A 17,219-nucleotide genomic window follows, 5' to 3' on the forward strand; every position below is an offset into this window, starting at 1 on the left:
TAACCTTCCAGAGGACAGCTGCCAGGCTGGGTTTATTGAAACATGGTATTTTATTCTGGCAGCATCTACTTTAGATTTTATCCTCCCTCTTTTAAGTGTTTCATTTTTTAATTTAAGAATCTACATAGAAATTATAAAACGCATCACAAAGAGACATAATCGCTCCATATCTAGTTCTTCTAAAGAAACAGCAAAAGGTATAATGCCATTTACTATAGCAAATAATACTGTCCTTTTATCACCACAAACAAATGAAAAAGGGGACAGTAACGCAGTTCTGTGCAGGGATCTTACGATCACGTCAGACTCTCCCCAGAACCCCGAAAGACTGGACAGACAGAAAAATAATAATAATAATAAACTTTCCCAGGACACAAAGGCTGCAAAATCTCTGGCAATTTTGGTTTCTGTTTTCATTTTTTGCTGGACTCCCTATTCAATCCTCGTGTGTATCCGTGCTGTCTGCCATGGGTATTGTGCTGATCATTTCTTTTTACAAATTGCAGTTTGGCTTCTATATGCCAATTCAGTAATTAACCCTATCCTTTACCCTGTGTGTCACAAAAGCTTTAGAAAGGCTTTTAAATTGCTACTAGAACGATTTATGAAATTCTTTTTGATTAAATAGTTTTGTATTTTACATCTTGGCCAAGAGGAAACACCTGCAGAATATATTATAATATCATATTTATTATTATAGGCAAACTATATATTTGCATTTCAATAGTTATAGTACTTGTTGTCTCTGGCCACTGTATAAAAAAGTAACAAAAATAATAATTAATGATTTTCATTGTTTTTAGTGTTATTTGTAAATGTATATATCCGTCCCTTTGTTTTTGTTGTTTATTTATTGTTAGTTCTATTTGTGTTGAAAGTGCAAAAAACCCATGACAAAAAGTTATTTAGTGCTGTGTCACATTTAAAGGGTGAGGAGAAAGTGGGAAAGAGAGAGAATGAAGGTGGAATGGGGAGGAGTATGTTAGAGAATCTGGTTCCATACATCATGCAGCATACCAGTTCTCTTAGGGGTATTTTCATCATGCTGTGTAAAAAGTGGAGTGAAGCATTACTGGTGATGTTGCCCTGGGCAACCAATCAGCAATTAGATTTCAACAATTAGAAAACTTTGGTTTTGTAAAGATGCTGAATGGCTGCTATGAGCAAAATCACTGGTAATGGTTCACTCCACTTTTTACACAGCATGATAAATATACGTCTAAGATTCAAACAACGTAAACATAAAAACTTGTTGAATGTAAAGCAAATGGACAAAAACAGTGTAACTTTGGTGCCCCATTTATTTCTCCAGGGTTTTCTCATTGCATATCTGATAAAAAAAACTTTCTACAGGATATGTATAAAATAATTAGATAATCTGAAGATAAATCTCAAACAGTTGGTAAATTGATGTCACATTCATTCTGTCTTTATCAATTTTAAATCCCATTGGACACTGGAGCCTCACCTCTATATCCAGCATACCAGTATATTATATTTTGGGCATGGTAAAGTACTGTAACTAGGGTTCCCATGTTGTTTTGACTGCCCTTTAGGATGCTTGTGAGTTTTATGTATATTAATAAGAATGAGAGTCATTTTGTTTTTAGGTGTCTGTACTGAAAGTAAAGGAGATTTACGTGATTTGGCAATCAGCTTGCTCTGGTTTTTTAAGTAAACTTGTACTGGTAATTAAAATAAATCAGTTCATAAACCCTTTATCCCTGGCATTACTATCAGAAGGATTCAATTCAGTGGGAAAAAGGTTTATTACATGAAAGCTAATGGATGAGATTCAATTTGCAATTCAATTCAGAAAACGTATCTTAAAGTTTATCACATGAAAACTCTATTGAAGTCTATATATCAAAAACTGGAACTGAATTTAATATAAAAAATTGTATAAAATTGGTTTGTATGGGAAAGTTGTGTTTTGAAATTCAGGAGCTAATATAGAGTTTTCAAAATTATATGCCCCCTTTAATTTAAATGGCAGCACTGTGAGCAGTAAACATAAAGAAAAAAATGTCCAGAGTGTCAGTACACAAATGCTCTGTTGTAGAAGAAAAGAGCTTCAACTACTCTATAGATAAATGATATCATAAAAGCTGCCACCTATTTGGGGAAATGTGTTGTTTATCCATAGTAAGGCAAGTAAATGTATAACCAGTGTAAAGGTGTTACAGAATGCAGTAAACAATAACTAGTCAGGGTGGGACTACTTCCTCGAGTCCCTTGAGCCCACAACATGTATGCTGCCAATTATACTCTGTGGTCATTTTTGTTATTTGCTTTCTAATAAACTTTCTTGAATTTAAAAAGTAGTAATAAATAAGACAAAAATATTAAATTATATATAAATGATATATACTGAGTAATATCCCAGTGCTCTTTAAGATCGACAATTATATCATAGTCTACTTCACATGTTGAAAAGCCATGTTAAAGGGCTTTTTTACTTTAACATTTACATTTGCTTTAAGGGGTCTATTTATGATTGCTCAAGCCTTGGAGCTACTTAGATTTTGCTAACACGTTTGATATAATACTACATACAGAGGCAAACCAATATTTCACCCTTTGACTCACTGATCTTTGTACAGAGGAGTAAGTTATTACCGTATATACTCGAGTATAAGCCAATCCGAATATAAGCCTAGGTACCTAATTTTACCTAAGAAAACTGGAAAAACTTATTGACTCGAGTATAAGCCTATAGGGTGGGAAATGCAGCAGCTACTGCTAAGTTTCAATAATCAAAATAAATACCAATAAAATTACATTAAATGAGGCATCAATGGGGTATATGTTTCTAAATATTTAATTAAAAGAAAAACAGTAAATTAGCTCTGTATGTGGAGAAGAGGGTCAACAAAAATAATATGGTATCAACAATGATACCTTAAGAGTACTACCCCCTAAGCTCAATCAGCAACCAAGCTAAAACACAAAGAGTTAAAATCCTTCAAAACTATATATAGAATATAACGTGCAATGCCTAGTGCAGAATGGGACAGGTGAGGATGGAAGATGAAGATAAATTTGGGAGTGGGCCAGGGCACTGGAGAGTCTGGTTGCGGGTGGCCTAATTTGCACACAAAGGACAGAGGGTGCTAGTCTACAGGGACCCATGGCACCCGACTCGAGTATAAGCCGAGGGTGACTTTTTCAGCACATTTTGGGGGCTGAAAAACTAGGCTTATACTCGAGTATATACAGTATCTTTAGTAGACACTGGCTGAAACCACCTAAAGTTGCAAAGTTTGTTATTCAAAAAAATCTTCCAAATAATTCTCAATTAATGAGGCCCCCAACACAATTCCATTTAGCATATAACTGGCATACATTTTTTTTTTTTGTGCATAACCTATAATTCTGCACAATTTTATATCATCAACAATAACAGTGACAATAATCTTTCATCCATTTCTCTGTCCAAGTACAAATCCTATGTTCCAGGCCAGTATATTTAACCTTTTCATATCCTTCTCTGTAGTATTATATCAAACGTGTGTAAGCTTATAGTAAAATAGCCCTTTAATTACCACAAGCTACACCGTATTTTATCCCGGATGAGACTGTATCCTTCAGGGGTGAGCCCTTGCTTTGTATGGAAGCCAGGTATATATGTGTTGTATTTCTCAATAAATGGGCGCCAGTGGTTCTTAACCTTGAAACCATGAACTATTTATTTACACAGCCACTTAGGAGTAATTATAGCATAGAATAGGTAGGTAGTAGCATCTCATAGAATAGGCAATACTTACAAGGAATAGTCACAATAACCCTTTAGCTGCAGGGCACAATGGGTTAACTCCCAGCTTTCAGGTATATGCTTCCAGTGGAACCTGGGTGATCACTATCTAACCCTAGGTCTGTACACTGTTAACCCTACTCTGGGCAGTATTATACCTGGGATTATAATCCCCCTACAATTCCTGGTTGGAGCCAAAATCCTGCTCACTAAATAGCCCTGCCTGTCTATCACACCTAGGGGCACATTTACTAACCCACGAATCCGAATTGGAAAAATTCCGATTGGAAAACGAACAATTTGCGACTTTTTCGTATTTTTGCGGTTTTTTTCGGCGCCTTTACGACTTTTCGGAAATTGTCGCGACTTTTTCGTTACCAAAACGATTTGCACGAAAAAAAACGCGAGTTTTTCGTAGCGATTATGATGCGCTCGTATCTTGTCGCGACTTTTTCGTATTAAGCGCTCGTAATCGGCGGGCGAAACTTTCAGACTTAGCATGATTTTGGAAGCCTCCCATAGGACTCAATGGCACCCTGCAGCTCCAACGTGGCCCAAGAAAAGTCACCATACTGAAGCTTGAATGAATCTGAATCTTTCGTACTCGGCGCGAAGGCTACGAAAAAGTCGTGATTTTTCGCGCAAGTAGTAACGCTATGAAAAAATCGCCAAATTTTGCGCAACATTCGGAATGGCAACGAAAAAATCGTGTCAATTTTCCGAAAAATCGCCAAATACCGATCATTACGAAAAAAACGCAATCGGACGCATTCGGCCCGTTCGTGAGTAAGTAAATGTGCCCCCTAGTGTGATCTATAACAGGAACTCGCTATTCTTTCTGAAACCTACCTATTCCAAGATTCCACAGTAACTCTCTGCCTGCTTACTCAGCAGAGACTTCACAAAAATGGCTGTCTGGCCTCATGGCCTTTTATACCACAGTGCCACCTTATGGCCAAACTGTGGAAATGCACCAAAAGGTTACATTTAGGACCCTTCATAGCTGTCCAATGAAGGGTCATTTCTGCAAATAAATGATTTAAAGGCATTGCCGACACAACTGGTGTGCTTCTTCCCCTTTGCAAAGATGCACAAATACTAGGAGACCCAGAGTTAGAAAAGGTACAATTTACCAGTTCCCTACACGTGTTAGCAAAATTTAAGTAGATTACATCTGCTGCCATCCCATACCTACCTTCTCATAGAAAGCAATTAAAATCATCCGACAAGGCCTACCTGCCCATTAAACCACAATAGCAAAAAAAACTCAATATTGTGATTTGAAATGCATTACAATATATTATCCCTTATGACCTCTCTAAAAGCTCCACATTAGCAATTTGTCAATCACTTTGCACCATGACAGATGCATCAAACAAACCAGGAAAATTAAAGGTCCTAAACCTCTGATTGCTTTCACATTTACAATCTCTTTGTCCCGAGTCAGCCAGTCACCTCAAAAAGGAATAATGCATGGGATTACATGTTTTTTTTAAAAACACATCAGTTAAAGGAGACATTTTTTTTTTTTTTTTTTCAATTCTTTATTTTCCAATTTTTGTATATGGGAAAGGGTACAGAAGGAAAAGGGGAGGGTATGGGGAGGGGAACAATGTTATTGTACATCTTTTTCGTTTCTAACAATTGAGTTTTTAGCAATAGCATTCAACAAGTCATATCTACGTATTCATTTATACAGTAAGAATTCTATATGCAATTTTCTGTAAAGTCAGGAGCTAATCTGAATGACCGAGATTAACCATTATAAAGAATCTAGATAATTTAACCACGGTGTCCAAATATTCCAGTAGTGTGTACTTTTATTATGTATCATACATGTTATTTCCTCCATTTGTCTAATGTCATTTGTGTTATTTAGCCATTCGGTAAAGGTGGGTGCCTCTGTGGATTTCCACTTTCTTGGGATTAGGGATTTGGCTGATTGCAAAAGGTGAAGGGTAAGTGGATCTGATACTAGAACGTTTTTACCTGGATATATATTCAGTAATATTGGGGCCGGTTCTTCTATGGTAAAGTTAAAATCTGTAACTTTATTTATAGTGTGTAATATGTCTGACCAAAACTGTTGTAGCACCGGACATTTTAACCAGATATGTGTATGCGTGCCAATGTGGCTATTACATCTCCAGCAGGTATCTGAAGTATTAGGGTACATTCTCTTTAATTTTGCTGGTGTGTAATGCCATCTGGTAATTAATTTGTATATGGCTTCATTTGTTCTAGATGCCCTAGAGGATTTATTCATAGTGCTAATAATCTAGACCAAGCTTTATCAGGTAGGTTGATATTGAGTTCTTTTTCCCAAGAGTGACAGAATGGTCTTGGCGGTGGGGATATGGAGTTTAAAAGAAATCTGTATAATTTGGATAGAGGTTTATCCAATATTTTTGGTTCGGCTAGTAATTGTTCCCAAGTAGTTAGAGGTCTATTCCACTGTTTGGATTTATTAATTTGTAGGTAGTGATGGAGTTGATTATAATTCCAATTATCTCTTGGGTGTGGACCCCATCTTTTTTGTATCTCCGCCATCGGCACCATCCTATTCTCTTTGAGGAAATCGCTTATCCTAGTCTGTCTATTATCCCAAACTGCCCATCTATCAAAAGATCCCTTTTCTAGTCCTGGGGTGAAATTTGGGTTCAGTATAAGAGGTTGTAATACAAAAGGGGATTTGGTAAGCATATAAGTATCTTTGTTTCTTTGCCATATTTTTAAAGTGGCTTGTATCAACGGATGTCGTTTTAATTCTCCTATGATGGTCCCATTTTCAGTCCACAGGGTATTTTCTAAGGGAATTGGCGAAAATAATTGTTCTAATATACACCAATCTTTTCTATGTTTTTCAAGGACCCAGTTAAGGATTCGAGTTAGATGTACGGATACATAATAAAGGTATGCGTCAGGTAAGCCTCTGCCTCCTTTTTCTTTTGGTAAAATAAGTTGATTATATTTCAATCTGGGGTTTTTCCCATTCCAGATAAATTAAAGGAGACATTTCATATAAGTTCATATTCAGTTATAATATTCATCCTCCCTCAAAATGTGAAATGATGCAGAAAGAAAGATGTTTTGAAAGCATTTTACCTCCTAAAACTGCCATTATATTAGAGCTGCATACACAAGCTCACTGATCAGAAGTCAGAGCCAAATGAGACATGGGAGTGTCCTTCAATCTCCCACAGGAAGTGGTAACAGCACTGACTGACAGGCTTTACTCAGCAGCAGCAGGGAAAACCCCTCCCTCCTTCTGTGTCTCTCTGCTTGTGCTGCTGCCTGGGGTGGGGGGGGGTAGAGGAGCGAGTAGAGCAGGAATGGACTGTCAGTGAGCTCACTAAGCCACGCCCACTCTATGAATATTCACTTCACTTTAAGTAGGTGAGGGTGTCATAGAAGTCTATGAGGGCTGGCGGCTTTGAGCCGATATACTTAAGAGTCTAAACCGGAAGCTGGCATAAGGTCTGGGTAGAGCACACTTTTCAAGCAGTTATGGACATATTTGAACTCAAAGGTATTAAAATAAAAGCACTTCCTTCTATTTTACAGTTTTTTACATGGTTTAGTGCATTGTAAAAATGTATGCTATATTTATCCCCTTTAATATAACTTTTCCAGCAGAATCTTGCATTGAAATCTGCTTTTTAAAAACAAAAACAGATTTTATTTTTATATTTAATTTTGAAATTTTACATGGGGCTAGCTATATTCTTCATTTCCCAGGGTGCCACAGTCATGTGACCTGTGTTCTGAAAAACATCAGTCACACTTTACTGCTGAGTTGTAGGTTGAAGTGATATCCCTCCCACCCTGTTACCCCCAGCAGCTGATCAGCAGACCAATGGGAAGGGAGCAAGATAACAGCTCCCAGTAGGTATCAGAATAGCACTCAATAGTAAGAAATCCAAGTCTGGCTTGGGACTCCTCCAGTTACATGGAAGTAGGAGAAACAAAAGGTTAACAGCTCTAATGTGTAGCGCTGGCTCCTTCTGAAAGCTCAGACTCAGGCACAATGCACTGAGATGGCGCGTTGGTTCAAGAATAAAATTTTAAATGGTAGAGTGAATTATTTTCTATGCAAACACTGTAATTTAGAAATAAAAAGTGTTCCATAAAAATCATGACAGAATCCCTTCTAGTCAGTCATGATGGGCATGCCAATATGATATTATCGTGAGTAATACAATTTTTTTCGTAAGCATTTTAGGAATATTTGCGATCTTCAGAAATTTTCGTTTCCAATCCGAATTTTTCCCATTCGTGATTCAAATTCGGGGATTAGTAAATCTGCCCCTATGTGTGTTTTTTCATGGCGAAACCTGGAAAAGAATTTCGCTCATCACTATTAGTCAGCCAAACAGTACACACAGCTGCACTGATCAGTGGTGTGTACTGAGACCCACTGAAAATAAATGTGTGTCAGTTGGTTATCATTTTCCTGACTGTGAGGAAAATTTTGAAAAGTTGCTAAATGACAAAATGCTTCTGGATTCCAAAACTGAATCTACGATAGATCATTTTGTATCATTGTCAGTGACAGTTAGCTGATACAGGTATAGGACCCGTTATCCAGAATGCTCGGGACCAAGGGTATTCCGGAAAAGGGTTCTTTCCATAATTTGGATCTCCATACCTTAAGTCTACTAAAGAATCAATAAAACATTAATTAAACCCTATGGGATTGTTTTGCATCCAATAAGGATTATTTATATCTTAGTTGGGATCAATTACAAGGTACTGTTTTATTACTACAAAGAAAAAGGAAATCAGTTTTTTAAATTCTGAATTATTTGATTAAAATGGAGTCTATGGGAGACGGGCATTCCGTAATTCTGAGCTTTGTTTGACTGTCAAAACAAGAGCAACTAAGCCCAACAGGAACACCAAAAGGAATAACCATCCTGAGGCAGAGAGAAGGCGCAATATAGTCATCCCATATGTAGCAGGAGTGTCGGAGAAACTCAGGAGAATTTTCAACAAACACCACATCCCTGTGTTTTTCAAACCTAGCAACACACTGAGACAAAAACTTGTACACCCAAAGGATCCAACACCAAAAGAAAAACAAAGCAATGTTGTATACGCAGTCCAGTGTAGCAAGGAATGCACAGACCTTTACATTGGTGAGACAAAGCAACTGCTCTCCAAGCGAATGGCTCAGCATAGGAGGGCGAACGCTACAGGCCAGGACTCTGCTGTATTTCTACACCTAAAAGACAAGGAACACTCCGTTGAAAATAGCAACGTCCAAATTTTGGACAAAGAAGACCGCTGGTTTGAAAGAGGTGTAAAAGAGGCCATTCATGTCAAAATAGAGAAACCATCCCTTAACAGAGGCGGGGGACTTCGACACCATCTGTCTGCTACATACAATGCTGTTCTAACATCTATACCCCGGCAGTTTCAGAACTCTTCACACATCCATTCATGCAACTCTAACAAGTAACACCTGTTTGAAGAGTTGCATGATACTTGGGTAATCCTTTCAAAGTAACTCCACAGCATTCACACCTCTGTGAGTTTCAGATGTCACCTTTCTGAAGAGTTACATAGTGCCATTGTGATTGGATTAGTGGAAGAGTATATATGCTGAGGACTTCCCATACCAGTCAGTTGAACTGAAGAAGCTGCTCGGATGAGTAGTGAAACGTCTTCAATGATTACCAAACAAGTCCAGTTGCTTTAGATTTATTTATACTAGATATATACACGGAAAGTTTATTTATTTAATGATTTTCATGAGATGAAACTTAAAAAGGAAAATAATAGTTTAGTCACATAGTCGGGACAAAGGCTTCAACTGGGGGAAGGTTTTTCCAGTTTGGGCAGTACAGATGTGGACAGTATCATAATGGCAATATTAGTTAAAGGGGTAGTTCACCTTTAAGTTAACTTTTAATATGTTATGGAATGGCCAATTCTAAGCAACTTTTCAATTAAGTAAATAAGTAGGCTAGAAATGCTGAACATTATATTTGGACTTCTGTACCAGCCCTTGGCAACCACAGCCCTGTAGCAGTAAATATTTATGCCCCCAAAGATGCCTCAGTAGCTCCCCATCTTCTGTTCTGCTAATTCCCTGCACATGCTCTGTGCTGCTGTCACTTACTGAGCTTAGGGACCCACTCACAACATACTGTATAGACAAAATATAACTGTCACAATATGTGGCATATATGTGTGCAATTAGCATCACAATTTAATAATCAGCCCTGTAGCATCAACTTATATTACAGACAAACCTCATTTTCCGCTTGATAATTTGCAATGACCCCTAAGCTTAGCTTCTCAGCAGCTGCTCAGGGCATACTGAGCATGTGTGTGTCGCAGACACTTTCCAAGATGGGGAGCTCCTGTGACAACTGTAAAGACCTGGATCATTGCTCCTATTAGGTCTTTGAACCTTTAGGCTGGTGCAGTAAGTTCTGTATTTAAAATATGGCAATTTTAGCCATATTAATTTTTAGGGTTTAGTTCTCCTTTAAGATCATTTGGAAAACTTTTAAACATATATTTTCCTCTGCAGCTTAATATATTTGAATAAAAATACTATTTCATAATATTGCACTGGAAGCTGTAAAATTATTTTGTGCTGTTTCTGGGGAAATAGAATTAGTGTAAGCCACTCACAGTGGGAAACCCATTGCAGTTAAGTTTTTAATTATTTCCCTGGGGTTTTGTGTGTATTTTTGTACATATTTCTATAAGTGAAAAATGAGTTGTTTTCCTGTGAGACAGAATAGCAAATGAATACGCAAAGCCAGCTCCAGCCTCCTTTACAGGGTTTTAAAGGGGCTGACTATAAATTCAAAAGCCAGTGACAAATATCAGGTTTGCAGTCAGCTTCCTTGACGTTAGTAGGCCTAATCATTTGGCTAAAGGTTTCAGATAAGGCTCAACTATCACCCAGCAAAGTTCTAATTTATCTCATTTACCCGAAATACTGTAAGCATGAAAACTTTCACATTATATGACCAGACAGGAGCTAATGCATCTGCAGCTGATGAATATGCTGTGGTAAAAAGGCAATCAGATGGAATAAGCATCTTGCTAATTATTTTTCTGTCTTTAATGGTGGTGCTTATAGTTATAGGTAACAGTGTTGTTATATTGGCTTTCATTGTGGACAGGAGACTCAGAACTCGCAGTAACTTCTTTCTTTTAAATCTGTCCATGTGTGATTTTTTAGTAGGTAAGTTTCTTTAGTTTTTTTCCTGTTTAAGTTTGTTGTCTGCATTGCTAGTATTTGAGGTTTAACAGTTAGAATAAATAGTACTTGTAGCTAATTACATTTCATGTTTAACAAAAATGCTTGTGCAACACAGCTCTTCCTCATGTTTTTTTTTAATTTGTCCGCTTTCCTAATTTCAATATTTTCAATATGTTTCACTAGGAGCCGTCTCTATTCCCATGTATATACCATATAGGGTCACTGGCAAATGGCTGCTTGGAAAATTTCTCTGCAAACTGTGGATAACCATTGACTTCACAATAACAACTGCTTCTGCCTACAGTGTCGTTCTCATCAGTTATGACAGATTTCTTTCTGTTAACAATGCAGTAAGTATTCTCTTATTTATTATTTACTCAGAAATGAAATCATTGCTGTCTAGATAACAGAAGAAAGGGCATTTGCCAGTAAAATGTTCTCGTCAAAATGTAAAATTATCAGTTATTATACTCTATAATAGCAGAATTTTAGTATTTGTGTCAAATATACAACTTTCTTGCTGTTCTTATACTGCAACATACAAAATCCCTTTGTTTGTCATTTTGATGCTAGGGCACATTTACATTCCTATTCGCTTAAATCAACCTGGCCATAAATCAAAATCTTTGGATCTTCATGTGTTGCAGAATTATAGATCATAAGCCCTAGCTATGTTTATTGGAATGGAGTGTATAAGATTTTCAGCTATTGTATCTCCTTACTTTGGTGTAGAATAGAGTGCATTGTTGATACAATATAAAAACCTACATATTTTGCTTCTGAATGAAAAGTCTGATATACATGTACATACAGTATATGAAATCTATAATAGAAATCTTCTGTTTTAAAACCATATGCATAAACAAACCAGTTTAGGGAATATGGTTTGGACAATCAGATGATAAATACCTGTTATAAAGCTTTACTTTGCCTTATTCTGTATCAATACAATAATGAATTAAATTTTAACTGTTAGTCATTCATATAATTAAAAAACAACCCATAGTAAAAGAATAGTTGCAGGAAATGCTTAAGGTTAACATCTCAAACCAGTTAATTTCCACAATATTAAAGGGAAACTAGAGCCCTCAGTTAACTTGGTTTGTTTGAATTTCTTTTAAGACATAGGCCTGTTGTGCCACAGCCAAAAGTTCTTAGCTACAAATGTGCTGAGGCCTGAAATTTGTGCTTTGCTTCCCTTTCGGTAGACTCCGAATTATATATTTTATAAAAATACTTGAAGCAAAAATACTCTGTATTAATAATATTATGATTAAGGGTCAGAATTAAAAAAGTTTGATCTGGGAATCCTGCAGGATTTTTAGACATTTGAAGTCTTGTGGTATTTGTTAGTAATTGGTTCAACTAACCAACAAATACCCATTAATACCAATATATATAATTGTCAAGATCTTCAAAATTCACTATCCTAGACCGTCCAAAAGAACTGATTTTAATGTTGAATTCCTAAAAGACTGTTGGCAATTATATCTATTTTTAATGTGTTTTTTTCCAGTGGATTTACCATTATCAACAACAATCAAAGCCACTTTTCAGGAAGTGCAAATGTTAAATCCTGGCCATTTCTAAATCCATATCTGCATTAATAAATATCAGTGATCCTTACAGATTGATCAGAATTGATTCTTCTACAATAGTTAATGATATAACAAATTTTTGTTCTTTGTGCAAGTAGTCCTTACTTATAATGTTGAAACAACTCTGTGTACAAGTAGTCCTCTGGCCCATATGTGCCTAAGGTTCAACAATCCCTGACATTAAGGGATATATTTATCAAAATGTGAGTTAAGCGCTTAATGCATAAAAACTCACCCACATTCTATCCATTCCTATGGAATTTTTAGAAGTGTATTTATCAATGGGTAAAAGTTAAAACTCACCATTTGATGAATACGCTTCTAGAAGGAATTAATTGAACATGAGTATGTTTTTATGTATTATGCTCTAAACTCACATTTTGATAAATTTGCCCCAAGCGATTGCCGCTGACTTGGAACATTGCTCATATCTTGTTCTTTTCTGGATGCTTTCTAACTAACTTTTAATTTTTTCTTTTAAAAAGTGATTGTTTTTTTAAACCCCCTGGACAATGTTAAACCCCTTGCTTTTTAGCAGAGCGAGTTATGCATATTGTCCTACATATTTTTGATTATCTAAATTACAATAAGATGGCTTATTTTCCAATTGCAGGTTGTACATCGTTCTCTACAGAATAGACACCGACAGACAGCACTTAATATGATCCTCGTTTGGATACTTTCATTCCTTGTCTATGGACCAGCAGTTCTTCTGTGGGACATCATTACTGGCACCAGTCATCTCCAAGGGGACAGCTGTCATGCTGGGTTTCTTGATATATGGTATTATACTCTTGGTGCATCTACTTTAGATTTCATGTGCCCACTTCTCAGTATTTCATTTTTCAATTTAAGAATCTACCTAGGAATTATAAAACGAAGCTCTAAGAGACAAAATTGTTCCATGTCTAGTTCTTTGCCATTTAGCATATCAAACAATACTGTTCATCCATTACCACAGACAAATGAGAAACGGGAAAATATGTCCATATATCCATTCACGGATGTTAAGATCACTTCATCCACTACCCAGAACTCAGAAAGATGTAACATGCACAATATTAATGATAAACTCTCCCAGGACAAGAAGGCTGCAAAATCTCTTGGAATTTTGGTTTCTGTTTTTTTTCTATGCTGGACTCCTTATTCATTGCTTGCGAGTATCCGTGCTGTCTGCCATGGGTATTGTGCTGATTATTTCTATATAGAAATGACGCTTTGGTTTATATACACTAATTCAGCAATTAACCCTATTCTTTACCCTGTGTGTCACAAAAGTTTTAGAAAAGCTTTCAAATTGCTATTAGAACGGTTTATGAAATTGTTTTTAATCCAACAGTGTTAAAAGGTTTTTGGCCAAGTAATTTCCCACAATGTTTCTCTTCAGCAACAAAGATTTCTGGAAGCATTAATCTTGATTTATAATTTTAATTTGATGATAACCCATAGCATGTATTGAACTACACTGGTATAAATAGGCAACCGTTTACTTGACTTTGTTTATCATGGTTAAACAATTATAATGGTGTACAGCTCTGCTAATATTCGAATAAGGAACCTTCTAATTGATGGCTGCTCTTCCTTAGCTACTGTTGTAGATTGGACACTGTGGCTTGCCCTTAGCTCTCGCTACTTTTGCTTTCTCCTTGCTTTCTACTGCCTCAGTCCTATCTCTATGCCTACTTTACCCCAGTCCCTCCTCAGTCCTGTCTCATCAGCCGCACCATCATGTGCCTATCTGTCCTGTCTTTATACCTTCATCCAGTTCTGTTCCTTATATTCAACCTTGCCCCTTGTATGGTTCCTTTTTGCTTTCTGCCTGAAGTATAGTGATGTGTAAAAATTTGTGAATCACATTGAAATCAATGTGTGTTTTTTGATAGTGACATTTCCCACAACAACTTTTCAGCACAAAATACATTGTCTATGGGTGTTTTTTCCCACAGCGACTTTTTCCGTGTAAAATACATTGGAGTCTATGGGCATTTTTTTGCAGTAACTTTTTTTCATGCAAAATACATTAGATGTTTCGTCTTTCTTCTCTTGTATATTGAACTTTTGGATGGGCATCATAGTTAGGGCCTTTTTCAACATTTGAAGCTTATTTATTTCCTTACACTTCCCTATTGTGCTACCTTGGCCACTGTTTCATACCAGACATCATATGGAGTATGGAACATGGCAAATGTTTGGCCTGCATATATTTTGATGATTATTCATACAATATAGTAAAAAAAGGAATTCTAATCAGTGAAGACAACTGCAACTTCCATGCATTTAATGCAGATTCTGCCATAAAATATTATATTTACTGATATATATAGTGATATGCTCTCTGTAGTTACTTACTGAGATCAGCCACAGCTGTTTTATTTCCACAGCATAACTGTCCTAAATGTTTAGAAGTTAGATCTAAGAATTTAGACGTTAGATGCCTGAAAAATATGCAGATATCAATATTTTTCTGTACTTTACAGATCCATTATCAAGACTGATCCATAATTTGTAATGCAGTTGATTTTTGTATTTATATGTATAGTGTTATTCTTTTGACCCCTGTAAGTTTTATTATTGTAGATTTATTGTACAGCAATGTGTACAATTAGAACTATAAAAATACAAATTTACATGCATATACATACAATGACAATTTCAATTTAATACAACAATTTTTTTTTTTCGTCATACATGGATTTGCAGTGAATTTCTGCATTTCGCCACTGGCGAATTGTTTTGCAAAACTACCACAGCAATTCACCGCAAAAAAATTTGTTGCACAGTAAAAAAGTTGGGGTCGGGTAAAAATGGGCGTGGTATCAGCAAAATAGCTGAGTCAAAAATAGAGGTGTGAAACAAAAAATTTGCTTGGCAAACGCGTTTGGCAGATTTTTCACCGTTTTTCGAATTTTTCGGCAAAGCAAAACGGGACAGATTCGCTCATCACTATTGCTTACCTTTTCTTTAATTATCCAGCTTGACCTGAAGTTACATCATAGTGAAAAGATCTGGTCATCCATTTTTACAACTTTAATTTTATATACAATATAATGGTTCCTGCATACTGACATCTTGCCCCAGATAAGGTTTTAGAGAAGCACTCCAAGGTCAATTAATACTTGCATATTTTTGTGAAGTGAACACAGATTTCTCTGAAATTGAAGAACTCTCTCCCTCACACAATAAGTAAAAGAAGCAAAGCATACGTGCTCCCTTGACATACTCATCTACATGAACAGAGGGAATAATAAAAAGTATACTAAGCTCATGTTGGATAGAGTACTGTACATGCTGAGAAGTACAGAAATTGCCATTATCTGAAAGACCTTCCTTATTAATCCCCACATTCAATACAACGCCTTATGGATGTTTTTACTATTCTGGTTACAATTTCTTTTAATATCGCCAATGTTCCCATTAAACTTTACTTGCATTGAATGTAATAGATTATGCTGTATCATGCCATTTATATTTTTTGATCATGATTAAGTGATTGTTAATAAACGTTCCTGAATTAAAAAATGTATATACAATAAAATGAGAATATTAAATTATATATACTGAATATTAGACCAGTGATCTCCAAGTTTAATGTTTATCATATCCTGCATGTTGAAGGACCAAATAATATTCAGTCTTTGTGGTTTTTAAATTATTTTCATTTTTTGCTCTGTAGCTCTCAGCAAGATATTAAAACTGTATTTCATACTAGGGGGTTAAATACCCTAGCAACCAGTAAGTAGTTTTGAAATTAGAATACAAGATGAATAAGTGAGGGTCTGAAAAAAAGATTTCCAATACATAATATGAATGACAAAAATAGTGAAACCACACGGTGCATAGTTTAAAAAGAAGCCGAATAGTAATGCTAATATACCTGGTTTAAAGTGGCATAACAATAGAGGAAGCAGGTCTGCCTCCTCCATTTTACATATAAATCTCCATCAGAATCAGAATCAGATCTGCACACTGAACTGGTCAGTCCACACCTGAATATAGATACCTGCTTATTTACTGGCAAATACACTGGAACAACATTCATCACTCAAAACATGGAATAAACCTTTATTTCAGAATAAAATATAAATGAATCTCTTACCAAAGGCTCCCAAGAATAAAACAGCACAAGTGCATAGAGTGGGGCAAAGCACTTCAGGTAGCTGGGTAATTATTGCCTTCAGCTGAGCAATGACTGCCATCAGCAAACTTGCACAAGTCGGAAAGTTTTTTTTCCCCCTTTCCATTTTAAATCCTGCTTGGTATATACATACAGTATATACATATATACCTGCAATATGGTACATTTGCAGAGTCCAAAGGATCCATCTCAAAATAAAAAATCTCCAGATCTCTGTTGACTACCACCCTTCATCCAATATTCCCATGTGTCTGGTCCAGCGCCTTTTCATTCTGCCAGTCTGGAGGATATACTGGGGGGGGCCCTTCCAGGGCATACACATACTGTACTGATTTTCCAGAAAGAAAGCACCATTATCTAGTGAAAATAACTTACCTGTAAAGTTAATTGCCCTTTGTCTGGAAAACCTTCAAACCTGACTCCTCTAATGGCCTCCTTCTTGACAAGGCTCAGAGATGGATCCTTAAAAAATGTAAATAAATAAAATAATGTTCCTACTGTCCGATG

At 36.2% G+C, this 17,219-nt stretch overlaps 1 protein-coding gene across 1 annotated transcript; it reads left to right on the forward strand.

Moving 5' to 3' along the window:
* Nucleotides 1–10,720: 10,720 nt before the first annotated feature.
* hrh4.f5 (histamine receptor H4 gene f5) lies at nucleotides 10,721–15,079 on the forward strand. Its single transcript, XM_004915653.2, has 4 exons — nucleotides 10,721–10,961; nucleotides 11,163–11,329; nucleotides 13,191–13,759; nucleotides 15,055–15,079. The coding sequence occupies exons 1-4, from the start codon at nucleotides 10,721–10,723 to the stop codon at nucleotides 15,077–15,079; spliced, it is 1,002 nt and encodes a 333-aa protein (XP_004915710.2).
* Nucleotides 15,080–17,219: the final 2,140 nt, after the last annotated feature.

The sequence above is a fragment of the Xenopus tropicalis genome, chromosome 6 (genome assembly GCF_000004195.4).
Source record: "Xenopus tropicalis strain Nigerian chromosome 6, UCB_Xtro_10.0, whole genome shotgun sequence".
Lineage (NCBI taxonomy): Eukaryota > Metazoa > Chordata > Amphibia > Anura > Pipidae > Xenopus > Xenopus tropicalis.